General features: G+C 42.8%; 1 protein-coding gene across 2 annotated transcripts in view; it reads left to right on the forward strand.

The window, feature by feature from the left end:
* PRIMA1 (proline rich membrane anchor 1) overlaps positions 1-24,837 on the forward strand; it is a 57,206-nt gene that overhangs the window by 15,674 nt on the left and 16,695 nt on the right. For both annotated transcript variants that reach the window (XM_026112472.2, XM_026112465.2), the window contains exon 3: positions 15,611-15,740. In XM_026112472.2, coding sequence (XP_025968257.1) covers positions 15,611-15,740 — 130 coding nt within the window. The remainder of the gene's footprint in view (positions 1-15,610; positions 15,741-24,837) is intronic.

Here is a 24,837-nt window from a genome sequence, read left to right on the forward strand (position 1 = left end):
TATATTGGACTTGATTCCCCCGTGCTGGCTGTCGAGTGTTGCAGGCTCCTGTAGGGAGTGAGGATGAGCAGCATCTCTGCAAAAGCTCGCATACCCTTGCAGGTTCAGACTTCTGTGTAAAGCCTGAGGAAGACACGGATGGCCACCAGTTACTGATTTGCTTGCCTTTGCTACTGCAAGATAGGCTCTGCCCTGTCTTTTAGCTTTTTCTCTTTTATAGACACTACATGAGAATCTATGAGTTGATAAATGGAATTTCATTTTATTAGGATTAAATTTACCGCTGGTTTGCAAAGGATTTTACATTTCAGTTCCATTTTATCCTAGGAAGGTCATCAATTTTAGTTATATTTCCCTTAAATAAAGTGTACGAAAATGACTTTAAGTGGAACTTGAATACAATTTGGGAAAGGAACTTGAGTTCACTAAGCATGGGAATTATTAATTGGTCTCCTTAGGGACATTTTTGAAATGATATAGTCCTTATTTCCAGCAAGGACCAAGCCATTGAAATGATACAAAGAATAAACTAACCATTATCAAACAGAAGGATTAGTTTATATAGATGCTTTATGCTAACAGAAGTATCTGCTATATAGTCAACTGGTTGCTCCCTAAAACTCAATATTCAGGTACAGATTGTTAGTTCTTGGTTATATGACTTTCTTTGTAGAGTAAATTCTTTAAATTCATCTGAGGTCTTCAATCTAATGTATATGTCTAATTATACTCACCCTCTCCACAGTGTTTGAATGCCCAACACATAAACCATTAATTTTTCAGAGATGGACACAAACCAGTGCCTTGTACCTGCTGCTACAAACATATTAGGAAAATATTCCCAGTATTTCCAGTCATTCCCAGTCTGTGTTAGGAAAGTCAGTCTCCAGTTGGCTGAATCTGGTTTTATATCTGCATTCCTTGAAGGCACTAATTTTTAGAAAGTTTCAGCTCCAAGCCGTGAGGCTTATCTAATCTTTGCTATTACCTGGAGGTTCCCAAGCTGTTTAAAAAGCTGCTAAGCATCTAAGAGGTAACATCTTAAGTGTAAAAGTAACATTGAATTTTATTCACATTTCATAGCCCCCGTGGTCAGTTCTGGGGAACCACTCGTGCATATTGCTCAGCCTGAAGAAGTTTTGCAGATCTGTCATCTTTCCGTGGAATTAAATCTGCCAGTCCTGAGGTATCTCATTAATCATTCGCTGGCAAAAGTCTGGTCATCAGTGTAGCAGCTTAGACTTCCAAAATCACATTTCAGCTGTTTGAATTTCAGCCTATATCATCCTTCCTTTGAAGGACTAGTAACTGCAAGAGCTGAGAGATGAATAAGCTTTCAGAAGACTTCACTGTGACGTGCTGCTTCTCTCCCTGCCACCAACCTGTTGGGACATCCCAAGAAAGTCAACTAACCTATCAGTGACTCAGTGTTATCATGTATGAAACAGAGTTAGTTGTCCACCTCTGTAAACTTTAGCTTTGAGACTAGTGGATGGCAAGTGCTAAGGATTATTATTATTTTTTTAATTATTATTAGACTTGAAAGTGAACAGTAATTGCTGTAGAACAGACCAGCTGTTTCATGTTGCCCTGGGTGCTGCAGAGCAGGCTGCATGAGTGGGCAGCGAGGAGAAGGCATGCAGCTTGCCGAGAAGAAGGGGCAGAGCCATGGCCACGCCATCACTGTAAGGAATGGGTGGTACAAAACATAGCCATATTGTTCCTTTTTTCTCCTCTGTCAAGGATCACCAAGCATCACCAAGCCCCTGACAAAGGAGTGTGTCACCAGTTGGGGATTAAAAGCCTGGAAGGGCTACCACTCCATTTACTCAAAGTGTCCATACAGGTGCCACCACAGCAGTACCTGAACATCTCTCAGGCTCAGCTGTACTTGCCTTCACAGTGTCTAGCAAGGCACTGATTTTATGCAGGCGTGCTTGAGGCTCAGTAAAAGAGCTAACTTTTTAAGGGCTTTTGAGCCCCTAAAAATGCATCTAGGTGCTTAATGAGATATTCAAACCACTTAACTCCCAGCAGGTGTCCTAAGACATGGCCCACTCCAGCGTATTTTGGAAAGGACAGATTTCTATACGCTTTTCACTGAGCACTTGTTCTACTCTGCAGTACCTTCTCAGTTTGCAAGGCTGTCGGTTTGACACCTATTACAAGTGTTACTTTTATCCAGAAAAAATATTGGGAGTACATTCCCTTCTGTGTATCTTACTCATTTTTAGACCATGTCTAGGAAACCTGTGCCAGCAAAAATAAAATGGGGGAGATTTGTTGAATACTGATGTGGCAATATGCTAATATGTTTTCAGGTAGCAAAGCACCAAAATGGCAAAGGCAGACCTAGCATGAAGGTTGGGTGTTTCCAGGTCTCTTTTTCCCCCTGCAGTACTGTGCCTGGGCCCCCCAGTGCGCCAGGACGGTAGGATAATCCTGTGCACTAATTTTCCGTTCTGAAGAATGGCCCGTGCTCTCTGAGTGTGCTGCTCACCACTGAAGTGTCAGACTGTGTATTTGTGCAATGAAGTGGATGGTACTGTGCTGGCACATGTCTGTCTCTCAGTGGTCCTACTGTTCAAAAGAACTGAGAATTACTGTCCTCAGGTCACTACTGTGTTATTGTTCTGCCTTAGACCGTCGCCTAGCTGTTGTGCTTGCTTGAATAGGTAGCTGATGGGGAAAATCAAGGAAGTGCAGCTAGCTGTAGTAGAAATATAGATGAAATACATCATAAGGTGAGAATTATTTCCCTAGTACAGAAGTGGATAAGGAATAACAACAGTGATAACATACAGCCTTATGTTGCACTTTTTATCCCTAAACCTTGCAACCACTTGAAAGCTGGGACTACAGTCCCCGTTCTAAAGGAGGAGCAGAGGCAGAGGATGAAAATCTTTTCAAAACAACCAAAGGAGCAAGGGGGAGGATTGAGCCTGGAACCTACTGGTCTTAGAGGAATTTCTGTCCTTTACCCACAGTGACACTCTGCCTAAGTAAAGAGAGGTTAAAGCCTATATCATAAAACTCAGAAGATTAAAGTTAAGCTTCTATATCTGTATCCAAGCACCCAAGTTAAAGCATTCTGACTTTCTGAGTGCTCAGAACCTCTGAAAATCAGGTCACCTTTTAAAATAAATTCCTGAATACTAATTTAAAAGCAAATTTTCAGGCGTTTGTGACCTGTTTTTTAGAGGCACTAGGTACCCACTAATCTGATTGACTCCTAGGAGGCTGCTGGATTTTCAGCGGAAAAGCAGGCCACCAAGTATGGCAACATTTGCTGAGTGACTGACTGCATGGCAAGGCAGGGCTAGGAGTAGCAAGCGGTTCGCTCCTCTCTGTGCTGTGCAGTCTGGCAGTGACTCAGGTTGTGCAGAGTGGGAAAATGCAATGGTGCCCATGAGGCTTTTCAGAGTGACTGCAATTTTGCAAGGAGGAGGCTGGCTTGCAAGCTGTGGACTTCAATTCTAATTTGCGTGGGACAGAAACCAATAGTGTGTGATCTAATCAGGATAAAGACAATTCTGCCCTTTTGCTGAGGGAGAATCAGATGGCTAAACAGTGTCTCATTGGGAGACTGCTGGTTAGAAAACATGTGACCCAGTAAGATCAGAGGGCAGCAGCTGATGTGAGCATCCATTGTAAAGATAAATGCCAGAGTAGAGGGCTAACACAGAAACTAGCTATGATGTAATCTCCTTAAAAGCCTTTTTTCCACAAGGCCTTGAAATGCGACTGCTTCTCCAGATCATTCTGCAGAGAACAGATTCTCTCCCTGTGCACTCGCCAACCCCACTCTCCTCCAAAAACCTTAGCAGCTGAAAGCATGTTTTGCTCCTTCCACAGGTCATGCCTCAATTCTGGCTGTTCCCCTCATCCTCACCAGCAACCTAATAGGATTAAGGCCGGCAGACGTGGCCCTCAGCCTGCCAATTGTCCAGAGCACAGACTTTCCCTCTCTACTTTTTTGATATTCTTCTGACAGCTCTGCTGCCTGCATCCTCCGCCTTTCATAAGCATGTAGGGCTCTGAACTGAAATACCATTCGTCCTCTGCAGCAATGCTAAAACCAACACAAGTTATCCTACAAGCTTAGCATCAGCCCTTCCTATGCACCCTGTGAGATCCTGCCTCATTTCTGTCAGCAGGTCTAGGCTATGTGAGGCTCCCGGCATGGCACCAGGGTGCCTGTTTGGGTCGGGGACCTGGCAGCTACGCTGGAAGCCGGCAAGGCAGTTTGCTGCTTCTAGTCCTGTATGGTACTTGTGGCTAAATCCAGCATTTGCATCTGACTACCAAGGAGGGCGCAACGTGATCTGGAGTGTAGGACTGGCCAGGAATCGAAAGATTTCTATTTCCTGGCTTTTTCGCTGAGCTGCAGTGACTTTGGGCAAGCCACTTCCTCACAGTGTGCTTCAGCTATGCCAGGGCTACTGATGCTTTCCTTTGGTATTATTTTTTATTTTGGTATTAATGACACCTTAATTATCTAAAGGACTTTGAAATCTGCCTGGGAAAAGCAGCCATACGAGACCCATCAAGACAGCACAGCAACATGGGGCTGAAGTGAAATCTGCTACAAAACCAAAACCTAAATGTGTGCAGGTTCAATAACCTCTAAAGCTTAGACCTTAAGCACAGCACTTAAAGATCCCCCACTCAACTCCTCTCTTCTTCATTGGCTATAACCAGACTCAGGTCTTTCCACCAGTGGTTGCAGTCATATTTCTCACAGTGACCCACATGCTCTTATATCAACCGTGACCTTTGGAAAACTCCTGCAGAGCTGCCCCTTTCCTACACCTCTTGCAAACTCTATTCTCCATAACCAAGCGTGTCTCTTATTTCAGAAGGAAAGTATTTTTAGGAAGGGGGAAGAGAATTAAAGGGAGGGGGGCTAAGAGTGTAGAAAAACAGCATCTACAGTGTAAAAGCTGTGGGGGAGGGAATTTCTCCAGCATCATCCCACACATGTTTTTATTAGAGCAGAAGTTCCCGCTGCATAGTGATCGCAGTATCCTCCTTAAAACTGTAGTAGGAACATATGCACAGAGCAGCTGCATGATATAAAGTTGTCTGCAACATAATGTGCTAAACAGAAGTATCATCTGCTTCAGGAATAGCTAATTTCCACCAGTATTATTTAAACTAGCTATTCCAGGGAGGCAGTAAACCAGAACATTTCTGCTGAGCATACCATTATTGCCTAATAGTAGTTGTTGAACTCACAGGAGTTGAACTCATGGGTAGTTGTTGTATCTCATGAGACTCTGAAATGGCCCTAGGTCCACAAACAACAGGAAGGGCACAGATCTGTGAGGAAATAAAAAAATAAAAGAAAATTGACTCAGATTTGGTCTGAATTGAAATTTGGATCTTTGTGGCAGAATCTCAGGCAACAGGTCCAAACAGCTTCCAGCATTCCAGTTCATTGCTCTTTGGGGACTGCGATAATCCAAATCCATTCCATGATGTTTGGATTTACAGGAGATGAACTTGCCCCAAGTGGACTTCATCTGTTATTGAAGTTGTCATCCATTTCTGCTTTATATTCCTGCGGTATCAGCCTCGTCCCTTGAGTTGACAGTGGCTGTTAGCAAGTCTGGTTTTCTGTTCTGCCTGTTCTGCACCCTGTTTCCCGCCCTCTTGCTATAGAGGCAGCAGTGTGTCCTTCAGTTAGAGGAAAAAAGCTGCTGTGGGAAACTCATATTTTATTGCATTTGCTGGATTTAATCCACTTGATACTGTGGTGGTGTTCGGAGCTCTCTTCTGGTGCTTGCTCCAGATGCTGCTTCTCAGAGGGTAGTGAGGGCTGAGCAGCTGGTGCGTTGTGGTCATGCCCCCAGAGCTGTGCCCTACACAACAAGGGCAAAACAGTGCCAGATACTTGCAAGCATACTATGGCGTAGCAGGGGAACATGTGGGACAATCTTGCTCCTCAAAGGCAGTCTCGTCTCCACCACGCTGGATCTCCTCTATGCCGTTGTGTTACTGCCCACGGCCAAGACCCTGCATGCCGTCGGGGGCCAGGAGGCTGGGCAGGCAGAGCACAGGGCCTGCTGGCCGGCTCCTGGATGGGCTTGACCTGGGCTTGACAGGCCTGACCGGCCTGCTGTGGGACAAAGAAGTTGCCCCACTGAAGATGTGGCCAAATCTGGGTTATAGTCCTTCAAGGTTTAATTTTGTTTGAATGCCATTGGAAATGGTGCTAGGTGCTGCTCCTAGCACACATGGTCTAGCTCTGACGAGCTCTGAGTCCTCCTGTTTTGGAGCTGGCATATCCTAAAGCTGGGAATGCCTCTACTTACCTCTCTCTGAGCTCGTTTGTACTCATTACTCAGAGTTTACTCTACAGCCTGAAGGCAGAGTAAGGAATGGCCATTTGCGGCTTGTCTCTGAGGACATAACCTGCCTGTCGGGAAGGACTGGCCCAGCCTCCGAGCCCTGTGCATGTACCAGCACTGCCTTTGGCATTGAATCTGATGTGATCCCCTGTCTCCCCTTTGGCTGCTCAAGCGTGGCCTGGTGTGCTGTTTGTGGCCAAGAAATATGAAGTGAAGCTGATGAGGTGATTTTTGGACCTGCCAGGGAGACAGCAAAGTGCATTCATTCATATCTTCTAGCTCCTGTGTCTTCAAAATGGATTGTTTTAGATAGATATGGAAGTGCTGAAAACGTGAATGTTTGCCTTCACGTGTTCAGGCAGTGTAAGAAATCATAAGTGCAGGGAAAGGGAGAAGAAGAAAAGAGTAGGTAGGGTTTCTCACATATCCTGTCAACAAAACTTACTAATTAATCCTTCAGAGCCTTTCAGAATGTAAACACATGCAGGAAAACCATTGGCAGCAGTTTAATTTATATACATGCATATGAAAATACATATTTTATACATATAAAAATATATATTTGTCATACATATATCCTTTATATGCATGTATTCATGTGTGTATGTACATACACATAAGGGAGTTTCTCACCCTGTGTCCCCAGAAACTGAACAGTTTGACAAGCCTCTTGTTCATCTGCCAAGGGAAGATGGAAATCACTCCCTCTGTAAGCCTGTCTTTGCATGTTATTACCAACTTTGAGCACTGCCTTCCGGGCCAGCTGTGGCTGCAGTGTGAATGTGAGCTGGAGTTTCCACTCAGCCCCATGGGTCGGGGCAGCCACAAGGCTGAGCAGCCCCGAGGAGCCGCCGCAGCACTGCCTGGCACCACTCTGCTTTCCGCCCTAGTGGCACAGGCAAGGGGACGGGGCACCAAGGCACCTCCATCTCCCCGGTCGGCCTTCTCTGCCCCCATCCTTCTGGGAAATTTTTCCCCATGAACCCAACGGTTTTGATGGATATGTTCAAAGAGGACACATACTATGCCTGTTCCTGAAATGCTTTTTAAAAATAACAGCTGAAGGTCTATATTTGCATCAAAGTCTAACAATACCACAAATTTCATTACAATGCTCTTTGTGAAGGATTTATTTTTTCCATGCTGGCTGCCTTTCCCTGTGAGCAGCCCTGTGTACACACAGCATGTTCCTATTACGTGAATTATCCAAACACATCTGTAACTGTTCCTATGTAACTAAGTACGGTAAACAAGCACAGAACGCTTGACACTGACTCACAGACATCACAGCATTGCCCTAGGCTAGATAATAAAATCTGCATCTGAATAGCCTTCAACGTCGAAGGGTCTGGGAGTCTGACCTACTGCAACATCAGGAGTGGGGCTTACAAACTGCACTACACGCATGCTGGGACAAAGTCCTCAGCCAGTGTGAATCTCTTGACTTGGTAGACTTCTACCAGTTTACACCAGCTGAGCTTTTGGCCCTTTTTCTTAGCTCCCCAAGACTTCATTCTAATTTACAACTAAGTGAATTGGCACTCCCCTTGAGATTAATTTGCAGTGCTGGAGGGTGTAAGGGGGCTTGCGTGTAAGTGGATATCACATCTCAGACTCAGCACTGAAGCTGGCTTTCTCAAAAAGGAAGCAGGCTTGATGTGTTTTTGTGATGGAGGGTCTCCTATTTTCCATCTTTTACACATCACAATTTTTTCCAGAGAAACAGATCCCAAGCCCATCAAGATCCATTCAGTAACCAATGAATTTTGGATCAAACAGACACCATCCAAATTTGAGCTCACTTGAACCTTCTCAGGTATACTGTCACTTAGATTACAGCTATACACATCACACCAGACTGTCTCCAGGACAAGACCACTCACCATAATGGAATACAGCCAGGACTGAATTTAGCTCAGCAATCTGTGATTTAAACCTATTGACAAACTCAGGAAGGAGTGACAAGCTACGATGATATTCTTCAGCCCTGGCTGGTGAGTTTGGAAGACTGACTTGGTGTGCATTATGTGCTAACAGCACCCTGGGCGGTTGACTGAACATGGATCCATGCATATCTTGTTGCACATATACAAACAGGATCTGCAAGCTGGGACTCAGTGTGCAGCTACCTGAATAAGTTGCTTTGGAAAATGGTCAACAAATAACCAAAGCAATGAACAAGGAAAGATATCTAGGTGTTCATTAAAGCATGAAGGCTGGCTCTGTTAGAACATCTCAGGCTCGCAGTAAACAGGGCTGGAGTAGACCACAGAAGGCCACCTACTCTATCCATTTGCCTCTAGGCTGGGCAATTTATACCTCAGCCATCCCTGTTTACTTTTAGAATGTTTTCTCTCTTAATGTCTACCTTTAATCTCCTCTACTGTAATTTTAGTGACTTATTTCTTCTCCTATTCCCACTGGCTGGTTTATTCCCATCCTCTCTGATGCAATATTTTATGTCTTTAAAGATATTATGTCTCCTCTCAATTCTCTGTTCCAGGGCAAACTGGCCTTACCTGCCCTTCTTTAAGTCTTAGACATTTAGAGGAAGCTCAATCCATAAATAACAGGAAACCTAACAGAAAAGCGTAGCGTTCACTGTCTTCAAATCATAATATGGCCAAATTAAGTAGCCAGTGGATTACAGAGTTTTTAAACAAATATGAGCATGCGATGAAAAAGATCGATTATATGTGCAGAATTAGATACACTGAAAGAATGGAAAGTCAGTTGACCACAACTGCTGCCTATTCAAGGCCCCCCTTTGTAAGAAAGAAGTGTAGATGAAGTCTCTGCATCAAGGCAGCAGGGCTCACCTGGAAGGACACAGATGGCCGCACTGTAGAGGGAGTATCCTTGAAATTACCTGGCCATGGAGTAAAAAATCATTCTCTTTCAGCCTTGTGAAAGCACAGACCCTCTCTGGGAAACCTGGATCTGCCTGAGCCACAGCGTCAGCCTCACCATGTTTGTGAGAGGCTGCAGGATCAAAATACGGATCCACCCATGGGCTGGTGACAGACAACACCTGAAGTCTGATGCTTTGATTATTTTCCAGAGGGGCTAAATTCAGCACAGGAGTAAATCTGCTGAAGGCAGTGGTGTTCTGGGAAGCATTTGCCCAAATTTGGGGATCTGTGTGTCTGTGTGACTGTTACTGTAAGGTTTCTTCTGCCACAACCTGAGTTGTTTCATATTGTTCAGAGGATTCATTGAACACCTCTATTTCTTCCTCCATTCCTGTATGAGACACCTTGATGTGAAGTGATCCAAATTTCTGCACGTTCAAACTCCATCTCCAACTATTCATGGATTGTTCTGGGAGTCTTTTCATGTACCTCGACGTCTGAAGTCACAGCTAAACCTCTCCAAGTTTTCTGAACTGGTTCCTACATCCCCATGTGATAATGACTGTAGGGATGAGTGGTTTCTCCCTGCTTTACAAATGGAGATGTCAATGTGCAGACAAATTATGTGAATGAATCAAAGTTCACATAACATACTCAAATGCGAAGTGAGGATGAGAATAAAACCCCAAATGCTGCCTTAGCCAGCAGACCTACAGGTCTCTAAAATATGTCATATATATGTGACATACATATAGGTTGGCAGGAACACCTAGTGTGCCTGCATCCACAGTTCATTTTAACTTCCAGGGCTAACAAAACACTTCAGGCCCTTGGAATATGAACCTGCCTTTCAAAATAAAATCCAACCCTACTTTCAAGTGTGCTGATTAAAAGTGTGTGGCGTATTTGGACAGCCCTACAATAGGAGAGTGCTGCAGGCATAAAGATGGCAGGGCTTAGCCTGTTGTGAGTACACAATATTAAAAACATGCAGCTGTCTCATAAAGATGATTATGCCCCCACTCTTGACCTTTCTGCAAGAACAAAAATAAAAGCAAGAGGAAAAACAACAATCAGTTTTGATTTATCTTAAAAGCATTCTTCCTTTTTTAGGCATGAAGTTATTGTTGATGTAGAGAGGTGAGAGGGGTCACTGTCATCCTTCTACAACATGTCAGCGCACACACCAGCTGCTTGGGTCCGAGCCAATAAACAGACTGACACAGATCTCAGCCAGAGACACTTCCCCGGGACTCCGCGTGGGAGCATGGGTCCCTGCCTCCATGTCTGTTTTCTGACCCAGGCTCGTGGTTTGTTTTGCTAGGGTGGGCAGTGGGCAAGAGGCTGGACAGGCAGGGAGCGAGAGGCGTCCTGAGTGGGAGCCTTCCTCCTTTAGCCTCGTTTGCCAGCTCTGGACAGTTGTGCAGCAGCACAGATTCAACCCAGCATAATCGCAGTAAACAGCATCTCATGGAAACAGCACTTACTCTCTCCTGAAAGACTTGGAGATGTTGCTTTCCAACATACTGGCATTCCCGTGCGAAGAGCAATTAGCCTACCGTCAATATTGCAATAGTGAATAATAGCCCTAACCTAAATAAATAACGGGGGCATTAGATTTCCAAAATCTAGGCTTTATAAAATACAGACATGATAACTAAAGATAATCTGAGGATGTACCTAAGGATTCCTAGTCCCATTTCTCTGTTCTACTAAAGACAGTACAAGTATGTGACATAACATACACAAAACGAATGATGATCCAGAAGCTACTATTGAAAATGCTCCATCACTGTTTTACAGCTTTTTATTTTTAGCAGCTCAGGGCAATTTTGAGAGCAATCTACTCTGAGATTTGCTAAGAAAAAAAGAGAGTCTTCTTTGTGATCTTATGGAAACTTTCTTTCCAGTGACACAACCTCTATTTTTGTGCCTGGACATTCAGGGAAGGTCTCTGTAGTTGAGCTAATCTTTTCTGGTATGCACATTTCTGGCTAAATCCAAGTGAGTACAGATACCTGCTAACATTAGAATTGGAGCTGTGGTTTGAAATATGTCCTTATGCTGAGGCTTCAAAGTTAGCTTAGTCAAAGAAAGAAAGAGTGTGAAATTTTCATGGTACTTAAATAGTTTGTAGGATGCCTTTGCCCTAAATGCAATTTTTCATGAATTTGTTTTCAATAAGTTGGATCCAACTGTAGGTCTGAAAGGGATCTGTTGATTTTATTAGGCTTTGTTCTGTTTTGAATAGATGAAGGTGCTGGCTCTCTAAGAGTAAATCTTACCAACATTTGTACTTCATAAATTTTAAGTCCACTAAAAAAAGGCATTGTGCTTAGCTGGACTGACTAGAGACAGAGCATTTTCTTCAGTTAATTCTTATTTTGAGTCCAATTTGTGTGGCCGAATTTCAACATCTTTTAGGAAAAGCAAACAAACGGTATACCTTGAACTAAGTTTTTCACTGAAATACTCCACCATAGTTGACAGACTCCTTCAATGGATATTTATCCTTAGAGATAATAATTACCTTATTTCTAATCTAAATAGGCCTAATCTCCACTTCTAGTCATTACATCCTCTTACACACATGCCTGTCTGCTAGAACGAGGGGCAGAGCAGAGAGGAGGCAAGAGGGAGCCCTGGGCATTTGTGCCACTGTTGCTGATGCCACACACCCTGATGTTTTCTCTGCACTTCCCCGGCTGTGGTGGTCCACGGACAGGACCACGCTTGCAGGCCCCAGTCCCCGTGCCACGTGCAGGGTTCCTGGAGAAGCAGGAGGTGCCCCTACCGGGGCACTGGCAGTCAGGCAGTGCATGGCAGAGGCCGTCCGCAGGGAGACTTGGGGGACAGCGCGAAGGAGCCTTGTGAGGGCCTCCCTCCGCCTTCCTGAGACATCCACAATCATTACCGGTAGCCATGACCTTGTATTTTCTTCTTGGTCATTTAAACACGTTTGCTCAGCAGGGACTTCCTGTTTACAGTTAGAGTTATAGACATACCAGTTCTCTAGCTTTTCATTTATCTCGTGTGTAGTGTTACAGTTTCATAACCTCCACATCGTGGGGAATTAAGTTGAATGTCATGCCAAAGTCTAAGGTTATTACACCAATACATCTATTTACCAAACCAGTAATTTCCTCAGAAAATAGCTATTGAGTTTGACAAGATGCATTTTCCTAAACCTATGCTCATTAGCATTAATTACCTTCTTTTAATACTTTATTAATTGAATCAGATCTTCACTATTTTGTCAGGATTTCTGTCAGGATGACAGGCCATGATTGCTCAGCTCACCCTGCTTACCTCTTTTAAAATATCACACTTCCCTAGCACTTACCACCCAATGTGTATTGCATGAGGAGGACAGCTGCTCCCCAGAAGTGATGATCAGGGTCACACAGGATGGATTTTGTACCCATCTGACATCAAGGACTGATTGATATTGTTGTGTCTATAAAGAAAGTTGGTTTCAACATGCAGAATGACATTTCAGGGCTAAAGAGCAAAAGCACAATTTCCTCAAGTCACTTTGCACTGTGAAAGTCACTTCCTCTATTTAGCTGATTTTGAGATTAATGAAGATCAGACAGGAATGAGTCAAATCAAGAGGTGGCCACACTTTGAGCAGTTGAAGTTGTTGGTGTGAGACCAGTGCTAGGTGTCCTCGGAGCAAACGCTGTGCCCAGGCTGGCAACTCTCAGCTTTTGGTAGCCCCTAGGTGACAACGAAGGGACTCCCTATGGCCAGCGAGGCCCTCCCCTCCCCTCTCATAATATATACCTTTGGGGTTTTATGATAGATTTGAAAGAGGTGCTATGAAGAAGGAGGTAACCATGCCTCGTTCCAGGCTCCATGCCATCCAAATGCAGTAAAGACATAGAAACACCACAGTAATGAAGGCTAGGTGAATGCATGACTGAGAAAGGCAGAAAATAGCACCACAAACAGAAGCTTAGTGGAAAAAGAGTGGCCATTTCTAAGGAAAACAAGATTACCTAGCACTGTAATAAAGGGTTAGAAATAGAAAAGAATTTTTGAAGTTATAGAAACCCCCTAGCCACTAAGAAACATTCTTTGATAGTATTCAGTGTGACTTCTTGTGTTTCTTTTTAAGTGCCTGGTTCAGTTCAGTGGGGAAAGTAACCAAACCAGGTGAATTAATGGTCTCCTCCACATCAGAAATTCTCATTCTAGTGTCATTAATAACTACATACAGGCTCACTGTTAGCAGTAATACTCAATATTTTATCCCACATTTTACTAGGCTTTTTTTTTTCCAGTCGAGAAGCCTGTGCTACATAGGCATGTGACAAGCCTTGCTTTATACCCTCTTTCTGACATTCTTCATCCTCATTTGTTGTGCCAAGGAGCAAACCAGTATCACCATCTCAGTTTGGTCTAGGACTAGTTTGGTTGAACCTGCCTTGCAGGAAGAGCAGGAACTGGATAAGGATGTCCCCACCAGCCCCATTTTGTAAGATTTCATCTAATTTTGTGTGGCATCTGCTGATGCATGTGTTTCCTTTGATTTCATTGGAACTATCTGTGTTTGTAAGGGCAACAGAAGGAACACGGCTGGCCCTGGCACTGTATGCTTCTTCATGCAAACATTTTGTCATCTTTGAAATGCCCTCTGTTCTATAATGCTATAAAATAACAGTATTGAAATCATTTAGAAAATATTTTTAAAATTACCTCATATCACAACACAACAAATAGTATACGACCTAATAAAAATGGAGGCTGCAGCTAACACAGTAATAAAGTAGAAATTCAGTTGCTGAGATGGCCTGGGAGTGGACTCATTGTCAGAAAAGGAGCCAGGAACTATTACCTCTTCAAGTCACTTAATTTTTCAGCTTCATTTTTCTCTCTCATTGAGCAAAAAACAAAACAAAACAAAACAAAAAAACCCACCCACATCCCTCATAGTCAATATATGCATAATGAATAGAAGGCAAAATTTGCTAGGCAAGTGATATAGTGATAGCATGTATTGAAGGCTGATATATGTGAGAAAGGAGGACTTTCTCTGTGGTACTGAAAGATGACCTACCTAGTAAATGATCAAGCTGTTGGCTTTATTATTTTGATTGCTTCTTCGATGCATCTATAGTTCTTCACGTAGTCTTTTGCTAAGGTACTCCTGCCGATTTCCTAGGATGAATGCTGCCAGTTCTTCTGTGGATTGTGTCACTGGAAAAAAATCTTATCTCAGTAATTTTGAACTTCAAAGTTTTACCCGATAGAGTATGTGTATTTCTCATCCTAAACATCAAACATAGGAGGAATGGGGGAAGTCAGCTCACAATAACTGATATGGGGTGATGACATGTTGAACTTGTTGAACTGTTTGTGATGTGTATAATATGAAGGATATACCAGATCAAATAACTACACTCAAAAAGTATCCTTTGCTATACTTAATTCTCTCCCCTCAGCTGAACTCAACCGAAGTCAGAGATTTAGACATACCCATTGACTGATTCATTATTAGACTCCAAATATGGAGACATGAGTTCTCATGAAGGTTATGTGGCTGTGTACCCTGAATTCACTGGTCTCTTCTCCCTCTACAATACACTGGTACTGCTCATGGCATTGCCTGTTGCCAATCATCCTTCAGTAAATAAGTGTCCCCTCAAGGAATGGGAGAAGGAATATGCCCCTGAAGGAAAGATTTGAACTAAATGTCCCCAGCGTTACTTCTGATGCAAAATAGTGCTTGCTTTGAGTGGTACTTACAAACACAATTCTTGCCCTCAAATAAGAAAAATGTAATAACTGCCTATATTTTCAAGAGCAACACATGTCTCCACTGTTGGAAATACAATTCAAAGATACTATAATGGGAAAGAAGCTTGTCAGCTACAGTCCTCTAAAAGCGATTAATACATGTAATAAAATTCCTGCTCTTTTAAAATGAATTCCCCTTCCTTGATGCAAGGTTAAAGTGATTGCAGCTACAAACCTGATTGGTAGGCATTGCTGCTTCTCCCCAATAAACCTCCCCTAATGTGGGTTGAAAGCCTACACTTATCAGCATGATGTCTCTCTCTAAAAGTAAAGCTGATGCAGCAGGGGAAGGCAATCAGGGAGGCAAGAGCGGTTTCCTGCAGGTAGCAGAGCTGAGCCTTTCTCCTTCACTCTGAGCAGCAGGCTGCAGATGACAGTGCCACAGAGAACGTGGTCATCTGGGGACAGTGACAAGCATCTAGTACCAAACAGAGGGGAGCTGATTGATTGCCTGGAAAAAAAAATGCTCCTAAATGTGAAATAAACTCTTTGCATGTATCTTTGGCCCTGGGATAGTGCCATTGCATGGGTGACTGAAGCATATCTGATTATAAACTGCTTATTTGGGAGAAGTCATGTATGTTTTCCACATTCTTTTTACAGCTCCCAAGTCTACCTTTTGCCCCACTGAGGAGACCTGGTGGCCGGGCCTGGTTATTATCATTGCAGTATGCTGCGCCACACTAGTGTTCCTCTTTATAGTTGTCATCATTTGCTACAAAGCCATAAAAAGGTAAGACTACAGGTGCTTTTACAGTGCTTAGGGCAATACAATCCTTCAAAGGCTGACCTGAGACTTGGCTGATGTCTTGTTTTTGTTTAAAGGCATCCTAAAGGCAAAATGCAGACTATAGGCATCCTATAGTCAATGTGTGTTTTCACTGGAGAGTCACTTAATGTACCTTTTCCTGCCTGTGTAAAGGATGAAGTTCAATGCACAGCCATGGGCAAGAGGGTGAGAAAAGCTAGAAATGGGACAGAGCCACAATGTTCAGATTAATATGAACTTCTCCAAAGTTAAAGTGCTGCAAGGGTGCTGAGGAATGTTGATAGGCTTTGGCTTGACCCAGTAAAGAGATAGGAGACACTTTCCTATCTACTTACAGACCTGTGTGCTGGTGTGACAGTATTCAGAATTCACACATGATGGATGTGAGATTTTTGGCCCAGGCCCACCACTAATTGTAGCTTTTCAAATTGATGCAAGTCCTTTTAAACCAAACTCTAGGGTAATTTGTGTAATTTTTCATTTGGAGACTCTAATTCTAATTTATTCTCAGTTCAGAATGATCATCTACAAAATCAAATTCAAAAGCTATTTCTTTTAATTTAAAAGCTATATGAAGGCTATGTACAATACTGTGAGAAGTAACCATTTCAGTTCATCTACCACTGTCCTTGCAATATATGGGCTCATCTGCCACTGTCTTTGGGATATATGTGCTTATATAAGCCTCAAGGAGTTAGTATTGATTTCAGTTACTCAGAAAAATGTGAGGGGGAATTGTTGCTTTGTCTAAAGAATATTTCAATTCTTCTCTGGAAAAAAAGTCAAGACTTGGAAATTTCTGTATGAAGGCTTGAACTGTCAGTCCACTTTGTTGATGTGGAAAAGAAAATATTATGTGAGAGTTGTAGCTGGGCTGGATGGAGTTTCTTTTCTCTTCTACTGGCTTGAGTACAGTTCCAAGGACACCCAACAATCATGATTTTATGGGGTTGCCATGGTGTGCCATCAGAGTCATGGGCATGAGCTGTAGTGCAGCTGGGTGGCCCAGCCCAAAGTAGAGCAATATTCAGTCCACAACTCTCATGAGATACTGCAGTGACATCTGAATCACAATTTGGATTAATTCATGTTTTTTCAGCTTTGAAATGCTTGTGGGTGTTTTTTTGGGGGGAAAAAAAGAAAACAGAAAGTACCTTTCAAAACCAGTATTTCCATAAAAAACAAATGCAAGATTTTTGATTAGCCCCAGCAAGGATATCACAATAGTGGACCACTGCACATGCTTCGTGGTTGTCTGAAAACTTACTCAGGATGTGAAGGATAATATTCCCAAGAGCATCAAAAAGGGATAAATCAGACAAGAAGACAGAAGTCTGTAACTAATTTCTTATTAAATTTACATAAGTATCTTTTCTGCTTCTGCTTTAGCTAAAATGAATGCTTATTAGTTTTGAGGAACTGTAAAGCTTTCATTCTATCTACAGAACTTTCAAAAAGAATCATCTGTGGATGACTGAAAGTCCATTTGAATTGTTGATTTAATGCAAAATTTCTTACCTGTGGTTCCTAATCTGACATCAGCTGTTCATAGGGGGTTGGTCCAATTCCATGTGGAAAGTTGTATATGTTTCAAAAACAGCTATTGCATTTGTTTGCCTAGTGCCAAGCTGTGAATGATTTCTGCCAAGGTTGCAAAACAGGCTGATGGGAGCAGTAATTCTCCAGGGCAACTTCCGCCTAGCAAAGAATGTTTTTTCAGATTTGCTATCTGATGCTGGTAGATAGGAAATACAGAAAAGAAATTTAAACTGACAAATTTAGAGCTGCCTTGAGAAGTCTGTGGGAGTTCACATTACAAAGGCTTGTGTTTCATATCAGTGAAGAACGATACAGATACTTGATGAAGACACCCATTATTTGTCAATAATGTGAATATCAACATACAAGTCAGCAGCTGAACTGGCATTAAGCTCAGAGAAGTGAAAATTCCTCTTAGATCTTCTTCTTGTTGACATTCACATTGCTGATAAATGCTAAGCTGAAAACTGCTTAGAGGTAGGATGGATGGATATAAAAGAAAATCTTATTAATTATATTTTTGCAGAGTAACTAGAGCATTTCTTTTCATCAATGAGTCCTTTCTAAAACAGCTTTGTTAAATGGATGCCCTAAAGTGCTTGGCAGCATTCCTCAATAGTTCAGGTTCCTTGATCCGTTGTAAAGAATATCTATTGATAAACCCTGCGAAATAAGATAAGATACTTCACAAGAGAAAAATCTCTCCCTTCGACACAGTGTTACCATGCATCATTGAGCTGAATAGGTTTTGGATAGTCTGAGAAATCCTTCACTGTATTTTTTGCTGAGAGTTGGGCCTGTCTAGAGAAAGAGCAAGGGAATTAGTCTAGGTGATACTGAAGCCAAGTTTCATTCCAGCATGCTCCCTGCCTGTGGCTATCCCCCAGGCTGGGGAATTGCACTCTGCCTTGGCCTATCTCACACCTGTGTCTACCTGCTCAACTCTGCAGTCCTTCTTCCAGACTCTGGTTCTCTGTGCATCTCCCGGAAGTGGGACCTCCTTCATTGCAGCATCTCTAACAAATCTGGCTCCCAGCTCAGGGGCAGCAAGTTATCTTCTCTCTTATAACACACCCATCATCTCAGAGTCTTTCCATTGAGCCATTTCAGACACCACGTGCTTGTCCTCCACCCCATGTCTAGCTCATGTTGTAACCTCAGTATGGCACAACCCTCTTGTGTCCAAGGAAAGGCATGCACTGCTTGCCTTGATATAGAAACCAGAACCAACCTAAAGATCCAGTCCTTGCCCAAACCCTGACTCTTGCTTTAGCTCTGGGTGAGGGACAGGAGGACAACAATGCCATTGTCTCTCACAGCTGAACTGCACCAGTTGTGGCGAGGATGAACAGACTCCTGGGTGCCTAAAGGCACAACTCTGTGAGTGACGCAAGGAGCAGCGATGACCCTGCTGAGTGCAGAGCACGCCTAGTGTGGAGGCAGTCAGAACTATGCTCTCATCTTCATCCCTTATTTCTTACGCCATTTCAAGCATGTCTGAAGGTTTCTAGGGGTGGCACAGCCTCTATTCCCTGTCATCGTATAGCTGGTCACTGTACACAGATTGAGGGACAAGGAAAGCAGCAGAGTATACTGAGGAAAGGACTGTTCACAACGACCAGCACAAACTGACCCCCGAAGCCCTTTCTCCCTCCGTTTCCTCTTCTGTGAAACAGATATAAAACCGTTTGCCTACATCTCAGGGATATGATTGAGATTCATCACCTACTGTTTGTTGAGCAATGTAAATATGAAAGTGGCAAGAATTATTAACATACGTTCTTTAAAACCTTGTATGAGAGTGTCATCCTCCAGACTTTTTAGACAGCATTTTTCTACTGCTTTTTGGGGAGCAGGAGGAGATCCATGTCATCACATTTGGAAACCCTCATTCCGATGGGAGCCCATGGGTGCAACAAAATCTTGTAGTGCCAGTGAGTGTAAAAACTGGCTTGCCAGTAGCAGATGGCTCATATTTTGTTTGGTGCAACAGGAACAACATTTAAAAATTCTCGCCAGCCCACCAGCTAAAAAAAGATAGGTCAAAATAAAAATATTCAGAGCATACTAAACATCAGTTCCTTGTAAGGTATATCTATGGGTAAAACTCGTACTATAATCCAGTATGAAATAAACTATAGCACAGATGTATATGGTATATATCTCACAATGACAAATCCATAAGTATTACAGGAGACTATTGCAAAGAACCTTACTGCAATAATTTGATTTCACAGCTTGTTAGTCTTCCAAATGAAGTGGGTTTTATAGTCTGAACATCAATATCTATATCTTGTTTACGTAAAGCATTTGGCTTGCCTTAATTAGCAGTATATGCACTAAAAGGATACTAAAGAGTGAAGTAAGAGCAGTTATCTGGTTCCAGAGTGTAGGAAGAGTTAAAAGTTTTAGGAGGAAAGTGCAGGCAGAGATTTATTTGCACAGAGCTTGGATCTGTTGTGTTAATCCCTCACTTCTGTAAGAATCAAATTTAAAGTAGAAATAAAAAGAAGAAAAATCCTATTGTGCTTAAGTTAAAATCTCATTTACTGGTTTCAAAGGGCCAGACCTGATCAAACTCTCTCGTGTCTGCTTTTTTGTAGCAGAAGAGAGGAAGTGACTGTCCTCGAGGTATCATAACTCAACTGTATTTTTATTGAATCTGTGTAAAAACTGTCTCCTGATGTTGTTTGTTTGTTTGTTTTCCCCTGTAAAAGCTAAAACTTCAGCATATCACCGGTTTTTGGCACTAGGCCTTTTTGTCAAAAATACAACCTAGTGGACTGGTGCTTCCATGTGTAAAATAATTACTAAAGCCAAAGTAGCCTGCTCTCTCTGCATCTCCATGGGAAATATTCAAGTTCTACCAGCATGAAATGGTCATAAGACATCCTGTAATCCATTCCTGTGCTTTTCGATCCAAATACCAAAATGTGTCAACCAGCACCATCAGTCATCAGCACTGTCAGACAGGTGAAACACTCAGGAAGATACATATGGGACAGTCCTTCAGAGGATCTTAAAGCCGCCTCTAAACTTACTGCGTGCATTGCAGGAGTCTGTAGCATTAGACACCGCATGACTGGCATGCCAGGGCTGGCAGACTAGCTGCAGAGCTGTGTTGTTGCATAAATCAAGTGCTGGAAAAGATCACAGGTGATGTTTTCTTGTGCTGCAGCGTGGTTATATGCATGGTGATAACACCCTCAGTTTTGCAGTGGAAAAGATGCTGTACAGTCTGAAATGTCCTGAGAAACTATCAGTTCTTTTGTCTGGTCTTGGTGACAGAGGGATACATTACTCTTTCTAAAAATGTGAATAGGAAAATTTTCCATGGCACATTAGAAAAATTTTAAGGATTGGCCAAATGTGCGGCACGACTCAGTCTCTGGATCCCTGTATAAAATTAAGATACTGAAGCAGTTTCCCAAACCGCGAAGGCAATAGTAGAGCTGAGCATCCAAATCTCCATGCCAGCTGATGCTCGAGGTACAGAGGCTGGTAGGAGGTGCTTGGGATGGTTTTCCAACATCTCAAGAACCTATATTAAATACCTCCAGCACATCCATGTCATCCGAGGTGACCTGTAAGCAGCCCACTTTGCCTGCGGATGATATTCCTTGGCTCTGCAAGATTTTACATAGGATGGATAACTCTGTTCTCAGCTGTATATCGCAGGGTTTGCTGAGAAAGAGCCTTCTTGCTAAGTCAGCAAAGAAAGGCTGATGATGGCTATGTTTCACATGATGTACCTTTTGCTCACTATTCTAACTTTGTCGAGGCATAACAGTTTTGTGTGTGTCCCTCAGCCTGTGAGAAAAGTACTATAAATGCCTACATATGCACTTCCTTAAATAGCTGCTGAGTTCACCTTCAAATAATATTTAAGTAGAAGAAAACATTGCATTGAAATAAAGTGGCAGGTCAGATGTAAACTGTCTCAAAATTCATTGCTCAGGCATTTTCTAGGGTATTCATCATTAGTGTTTGATTTATGGACTCCGTATATTCCAAGGTCTAGTTTCAGTAGTGGGAGCACAGTTTAGGAAGTTGATTTTGGTTAACAAAATGAGTCAGGGTGCCTATAAGGGTGTGGCATTTTTTCAGACACTGGTGCCTATAAGGGTGTGGCATTCATTTCAGACACTGTGACATTTTTTTTGGTAAAAAGTGGGAGGGAGGGCAGCGATGAGGCACTACACAGGGAAGAATGCATCCCAAGGTGCGAGGGTTATGTCCCACTCAGCAGGCCATGGCCCTGTGTTTCTCCCCACCCCATTTTGTAGCACCCATTCATCTGAAGAACAAGAACTACGCCTCTGTGTGGCCATCTCTTACCAGAAGCACTGAGGCCATGCACAGTCTAGCCCAGCATCATTATTAATTGCAAGAACACAATGCTTTCCAGTTTCAAAGCACTTTATAATAGCTGGACTGGTGTGCCGTGGTGTCCACGGCATGATCTCATGGTATTGTATGAAGTCAAATGTCCTGTGCTTTCTCCAGGGCCCTAACTACCTAGCGAGGAGAGTGTGTGCAGAGATAAAACAAAACAGTGGCCTAATTTTACTTTATTGCTTTAAAGTGAATATGACACACAGGTCAAGATGATTTGGGACTGCTAACTCCTCTTTTATTCTCCCTGAAACATTAGGAGGGTTTGCACAAAAATGGTACTTTAACTCTCAGCAGATGGCTGGAAAGATGTTAACTACTCAGTAGATAAAGTAGGACTGTCATTTGAAAACCTGGGGAAAAAATTCTGTGTGGATACCTTTTCCACTGGCTGGAACATGTTGATGTTTAGCTGCATCCACTCCGCTGAGCATGCCCAGCCAGGCACTCTGCATCTGCTGATCGAAGGCCAGTGGCCCCCATGGGTTGCTCAGCCTGTATGCCTAACCACCTCCCTGTGACTTTACTCCCATTCTGGGAATGTGATCTACTAATCACCAATTAAATACTCTGGGCAGTCAATCTTCCTTGCTGCATGAGATCTCTTCTTTTTTACCTAAGAAAAAATGAGTTCTTGTTGGTTTTCTTGTGTTCTTTCAAAGCTTTCACTGCTTATTAAAGTAAATGTAGCCCTGTTTGATGAAAACTGAGAACTAGTAAAAGGAAAAATCAGCTGTTCTTCCAATCAGCCCTAAAGTCTGGGTATTAGTTGTGCAATGATTTCCAGGGGAGACAAGCTGTTGAGCAGCTTTTAAACTTGATCCAAACCCACTGGGGTTGCCAGAGCCCTCCTGTATTCAATCTGCTGGTTTAGTGGCATCACTGGGGATTGTGTACAGGAGGACTAAAAATTGGTGCAGCCCAACATTTTTTGGGTGCATCAAGATGAAAGATGGTTGGCCTAATTTTTGAATTAGACAAGTGAGTAGGATATCAAAAGTATTGCTACCACTTGTTAGCAGGTTCGTTTGATAGATCACGGACTGATGAGAAAGGAGGGTAAAATATCCTTGCACCCTGAGAGATAGATAGCTGAGCCAAGCCACATCGGCAGTTTTGTGCAGGCAGGTTTGCATGGCTGTTTCTGCACAGTGTGAGCTCTGTGGATGAGCAGAAGGCTCTGTTCTCCAGGCTGTCAGTCTGGGATTTTTATAAGCACTGCGTCTTTGCATAACTATTACAGGGGAGGATTCCTCCTCTGTTTGTCTCCTTTAAATTATACCAAAGTCACATTCCACTAGGGAGAAAGTTTGCTGTCATAAGTGGATAAAATATCACATTTTTTCTTCATAATCAGGAACACTAGAAGCCTGATGGATGCTTTTGCCTCTAACATTAAACAAATAGCCAAGTGTTTCACAGAACGCTCTCTTAATAGATCACTTTCACTTTTTCACTCCTAATTCGTGATGCATTAACAAAGATGCTAGCAGAAGTCTATAGAGCATTATGGTCAATCCTGTGATCAATTAAATTTTCATTGTTAGCACAAATGAACCAGCCATTTTTCTCTCTTTTCTACTGCCAGTGAGGATACTATGTTGAACTGGCAGAACTTGGATAATAGATTGAAGTATTCTACAGTTATTGTCTCAGTGCAACCCTGTAATAGCCAGAGGTGGGTTTTACAGACGCGGGCCAGAGTATAATCCTCATGCTAGCCTGATTCTATTGGCTTCAATGGAGTTATTCCTGATTTACCCTAGCATAACTAGAAGATACAGGCTGATATTAAAGCTTTGAAATCAATAGGGCAGTTGCCAATTTGAGCAATTTTACTGTGAGCTTTTTATTGCATGGTGTTTTTCTTGAAACCCTAACTTCTGAAGTAATCTGAATTATTATCAGTCTTGGGTTTAAAATCAGTTTTTAGACTACTCATCTGTTCTCTTCACCTACAAGTCTAAAAACTGACTTTAAACTCAAGATTCCTACACATTCAAAACCCCACAAGGCAAAGAAACAACATTTTATTTGTTAAAAATTCATTTAATTTTTAAGCTAATCTTACTTTTTGTAAGCTGATATGCTCTCACTTGTGGTTGACTCTGCTGGTGAATATCCACAGCTGGGACTGAGATGTGCCCAGCATAGTTTGTAGGGACATTCAAAGAAAGCTTTCAACATGATTAGCTGTGGTATCTAGTCTTAGGACTGCTTTTGTTACAGCCTGCAAGAATCCACCAGCAGCACCCCTGGGACACCCAGGACAATCTCTTTTATGTTTCAGAGGAAATTGTACTCGTTGTATTGGGGTGGCTGGGAGATCAGTTACTCCAACTCTGTACCATCCAGGAATTCCCCTTGCACACAGTGAACCCCATAGGAACCTGCTGGGTGCCTTTATTGATCCCTTTTCCATTGCATGGAGGTTTTCCAGTGCATCTGGAGTAAAGTCGGTTGAGCTTGATTTCTCCAGGGACTACACAACTGCAGCTCCCAGTGGGTTCAGATAACATGGTGGATTTGCAGAAGCTCAAAAACTCTGAAAATTAGAATGAGAAAGCCAGAAGTGTATGGGCCTAATTCCTCTGCAATACCCTGCTTTTCATTCTGAATAGGTGTATTGACTTTCTTCATGTCCCATTTAGTCAGCCCTAACCATACTTACAAGGGCAACAGTGCCAAGTCACCACTGCTGGTTGATGAAAGGCTCCAAGAGAGGCCCAAGAATGGTGAACCTCCACAACTCCAGTGATTTTCAGCCTTACCCTGGCCGCTCTGTTCGGCTCAGAGTCTTTGCGCAGTGTTGTGTGTTAAAGCTCAGGGAACTGCAGGAGCTGTGTTAGGGTGTATTACATCCTGTGCAGGGAATCTCAGACAGACATAAACAGGCATCTGATCCCTGTAGCGTTATTTCCCACTGCAATTTATGTGCGTTAGCTTCACACTTTTATCTAATTAGTCACAACTTGGTGTGCAAACAAGCTGTCAGCTTATACATGTTTTGCTGAAACAAAAACGTTTATAAAGGCTCGGGGGTCTTGTTCAAACCAATGGACATGAGGATGTTGGGGATCTGGGCTCCCCAGTACAAGAAAAACATGGACATAGTGGGCTGAGTCCA

The sequence above is a fragment of the Dromaius novaehollandiae genome, chromosome 5 (genome assembly GCF_036370855.1).
Source record: "Dromaius novaehollandiae isolate bDroNov1 chromosome 5, bDroNov1.hap1, whole genome shotgun sequence".
Classification (NCBI taxonomy): domain Eukaryota; kingdom Metazoa; phylum Chordata; class Aves; order Casuariiformes; family Dromaiidae; genus Dromaius; species Dromaius novaehollandiae.